At 44.8% G+C, this 4,242-nt stretch overlaps 1 protein-coding gene across 2 annotated transcripts in view; it reads left to right on the top strand.

The window, feature by feature from the left end:
- The first annotated feature begins 240 nt into the window (after nt 1-240).
- The window catches only part of GRK4 (G protein-coupled receptor kinase 4), a 42,667-nt gene continuing 38,665 nt past the window's right edge, over nt 241-4,242 (top strand). Inside the window, exon 1 of one of the 2 annotated variants that reach the window (XR_008821934.1) lies at nt 241-536. Coding sequence is in view for 1 of the 2 variants with exons in the window: in XM_056339193.1 (XP_056195168.1) it covers nt 485-536 (52 nt within the window). In the remaining variant the exon portion in view is untranslated. The remainder of the gene's footprint in view (nt 537-4,242) is intronic. The other variant, XM_056339193.1, reaches the window with a different exon arrangement.

Here is a 4,242-nt window from a genome sequence, read left to right as displayed (position 1 = left end):
GCGAGACCTTCGCCCAACTATCGCGAGACTTGCCACTCCTCTTCCGCTTTAGGACGAGCCGGGGGGGAGGCTGGGAAAAGTCTCGTGCACTACATGTCCCAGCAAGCAGAGCGCGGTCGGCGCCGGGAAGCCGGCGGGCGTTGCCGCGCGAGGCCTGCTGGGAGTTGTAGTTCTAAGGAAGGGGGGGGGAGGTGGCAGAGAGCGCGGAGGTGGAGCTGGTTGAGGCGGGCGGAGGAGGGCGGACAAGCCATGGTCGGGGCGGGCGGTCGCTGCCTGCTCCTTGCCTCCGCCCTCGGGGAGGGGGAGGCCGGTGCCGGGGCGAGCAGCGGGTGATGGGGAAGAGGCGAGCGCAGCGCTGAGGTCCTGCGGGGCCGGATGAGCGGAGGCTTGGCGTCGCGGCGGTGGCGGGGCTGGAGGAGGGGGCGAAGGAGGCAGTAGGGGCGGCCTCCACTCCGGCTGCCCTAAGGGGAAGGAGCCCCCGACCATGGAAATCGAGAACATCGTGGCCAACACGGTGCTGCTGAAAGCCCGGGAGGGTGAGAGTCGCGGGGCGAGGCGGCGGGGGAGGTGAGGGGGAGGAGAAGCGAGAGGGCGAGGCGGGGCGGGCTGGGGACGTACCGAGGGGGAGGAAAAGGGTCTGAGGTGAGGGGGAAAGGGGCCAGCGAGGCGCGGGGAGAGGAAGTGGTGGAGGAGAAGAGGGTGGGGGGGAGGAGAGGCTGCCGGGCAGGGAGGTCCGGGCGGGGCGCGGACCCCCTCGGGGCCGGTGGCAGGAGCTCTCCCCGCCGCAGCGGGGCGGGCGGTGAGTGCCGGGCAGTGCCCTCAGGCACCTGCCCCCGCGCCTCCCGCGGGATGGGTTTGGAGTTACTGGCTTGTGGCTTTGCTTCTGGAAAAAAACCTTTCCTCCTTCCCCCTTCGGGCTCTTGAATCAAACGGTGTTTTTACCGGATGTTTTAAGAAGATCGTTAATCTGTAGATTCTGGGTTTATAACTATATACGCGTGTGGCTTTGTAGGATGAAGTGACATAAGTCTTCTCTGGAAGGACCTTGCACTCCATCTTGCTGAAATTCCTGCCTGTGAAAAACATAGCTGGTGAATGCTACCTGTATTTTGCAGTCGAGTGTTACGTATTAACCTAATACTAAAGCGTTGTGTTTTCCATTAGATTAATACTTACAATTTGATTCCTCAGAACGTCTTGACTTGAAGATTCCTTCCCCAGCTAACAAACATTGTGGATAGAGAATGAAATTTAGTCTAGCACATGGTTGCTGTTTAAAAAAAGTCCTGAAATAAGATTGTCTTACTGTTCTTTCATGTGTATAATTGTCCATTAAATGGCCACTTGAAAGCCACCCCAGATTACCACAGTACTCAGTGCAGAGTATGTTTTTCAGCTGTGAAATGTGCATATTCTTTTTGGATTGGAACCTGCTTTTCTTAATTGTATTGAGAAGTCCCATTAGTGTAGCTGGAGCTGTTTAAAGTGAGTAAGAACAACAGAATCTGCCCCTGTATGTTTTGCAAGTTCCTCCAACTCTAAATGGGTTTGGCACTTACGCCATATGTGTATCCAGTTAAATTTGCCTTAAGCAGCAAGAGAGGAAAATCAACTTTTTTACTTTGAAGTGGGGTTTAAAAAACAGAACAGTGATTGCAATTTTGGGCCATTTCCCAACCTTAGCTGAAAAGACCACCTCTAACTACATGACATGTTTTGGCTGGTTTCACTGACGGTAACTTGTCTGTGGTGGTGCTGCCTGAATTTGGAGTTTGCATTGAAGTGATCTTGAAAATGAAGGGAAAGTGGAATCTGGCTCAAAATTTTACTGTGCCCAAACCCTCACCACAAAGAGTGGAGTGGTAATCTGGAAAGGCTTTTAAGTGGCTGCTTAATGTCAGGTTGCCTCTTTAGTTAAGGTTTCACTATGTTTAAAATAAATTATAGTGGTAGAACTGACCAAACAAGATATTTTAATGAACTAAATGAAAGTCTGACAGCAGCTGATGTGAAGATCAGTTCTACCTGGTGTGAAACTTATAAAAGTAATGGTAATAAGCTGTTACTCTTTTGTACCTTCAATTGGCCTGGGCTTTTTTGTGTAGGCATGCACAAAAACATGATTTCTGGCTTTCAAACTCTAAAACTCCATTGATCAATTGGTAGAAGATCTTTTACCTTTTCGGGTCTGAGTCCCTGTGCGTAGGCTGGAACTTAAATCACATTTTTCACAATGCTTCTTGAAGTGGAAGTACTTTCTGTCAGTTGAATGCTCTGGCTGGTCTGGGAATGTCTGGTTTATTCCATCTGTCAGGACCATTCCATAAAATCCCTGTCCCAGCTCTATTCTTATGTGCCCGATAGACTCCAAGGGAATGGAATTTGCAAAGTTAGTATGTGAGGTAGGTATTTTACTGAAATATATTCTTTGCTAAAAGGGCCTCACAATTGGGACAGAAAAGCAGACTTATTATTGACCTTTTGCTTCCTGCATTCCTGTTATCTCACTGTATAGTGTGTGAAGCAGAGGGATAGCATGGAAAAGTGCAGAGTTACTGTTTCTCATGGAAGAAGGCAAAATCCTAAGCTAATATAAAATAGCAGCTTTACTTATTTTGATGTATAGGCTTGAGCCACATCAGTAATCCTTTTTCTAATTCCACAGCATGTTGAAGATTGGATAAGAGAAGGTGTTGACCTGCATAAATATTTCAGTTGTAAAAGCAAAAGAAATAAGATGTAAACTACTGTGCTCTTATTTTATTGTTTTCAGTGGCTGTTGAAAGAAATCATTGTAGGCTTAATTATGGTTTGCATGGGTCAATCTCATTCTAACTTGTGATACCTTCATGATGAAGATGAGAGTAGAAAAAGACTGTACTATTGAAAGCATCTCACAGAGTCTTTTAACCCTAGAGATCTTAATTTTGCAAATATAGAAACTGAGTTAAAGATGTTGTATATTTGTCCTCATCTTTTGAAAGGATATGGCAAAGGCTTAATGAGAATTTGGAAATGCCTGGTAAATAAATAACACCAAGTCTAAACAAATCATACTTGAGCACATTAACCAGAACTAACAGTCAAAATTATGATCCCAGATTTGTATTCGTCATTTTTCTTCTAATTTTAAGTACTCCAGTGCTTCTAGATGTGACTATTGTTAGGACATGCACGTAATTTGAGTTTTACGTTTGTAGGTGTGCAGAATTAGCACACCTTGAACAGCTAGATTCATGTCTACTGTTTGGTTTGATATGTAGCAAGTTAATTCGATGTATGTGATTAGAGAGTGAGGAACTAACCAGTGTGTTTAGATAAAATGCATCTTTTGCTGCTACTTCCTTCTACAGAATAAAAACAAAGTGTTATTGCTGTCTGTTTCTAGGCTAACTACCTTCTACCTTCTTACTAATAGTCTTACTGTTGGTCTATTTCATTAGAGGTGTGAATCTTCCAATTCAATTTACATTGTGAGAACATCTGTTTATAAGAGGATACTAGTCCCATTTTTCAAGCCAGATCAAACCCCAGCCTCCCCCCAGCCTCAAAACTTTAAATTTAGTCTTATGATGCTATTCCCTGATCTTTTCAAACTTGTTCTTAGAACAAATTATTTTAATAGAAGCCTGTCTTTTTCCAGTACAGACTTGTAATGTCTCTGTAGCAACTGCAACACTTCTTTGTGTGAAGTGTGAAGAAGGAAAGCTATGAGGATTCCTTATCTTTTTTTTGTTTTAATACGACTTTGTAAATAATGAAATGCCAGTTCACAGCACATATGGTTGTTAGTGATGGCTCATAATATATGACTCTTACGTGTACCTGCTACTAGAAAATACTGTGTTGACACAAAGTATGGTACTTATGGATGAAAGATGAAGGAATCAGGAGTGATATTGGGAGGTTTTTCTTACCTCATCCACTTTTCCAGTTGACCTGCTTGTACTGACTGTCCTTGGAGGACTAACCTGTCCATGGAGGAATTTGTCTCTGGGTGAAAACTGTAGTGCAAAGTGTTCTGGGATTCCCTGTCCCCATTTCCTGGGATAAGTGGCCTTCTGTGCCAATCCAGCTCTTTCCTCTTGTGCATACGTTACTTTTTGAGGGAAATCTGTATGAGAGAAATAAAAGCGGAGAACTTCCTCTAAAGGTGAACCCAGTGGTAGAACAAGCACAAGTGACTCAGTAGAAAAACAAGAGATTATAAAGAAAACTCAAACTTGATCTTAGAGCACTGAA

Source organism: Falco biarmicus, chromosome 1, assembly GCF_023638135.1.
Source record: "Falco biarmicus isolate bFalBia1 chromosome 1, bFalBia1.pri, whole genome shotgun sequence".
Lineage (NCBI taxonomy): Eukaryota > Metazoa > Chordata > Aves > Falconiformes > Falconidae > Falco > Falco biarmicus.
Note: the sequence above shows the minus strand (reverse complement) of the source record. Positions and strands in the feature narration are given on the sequence as shown.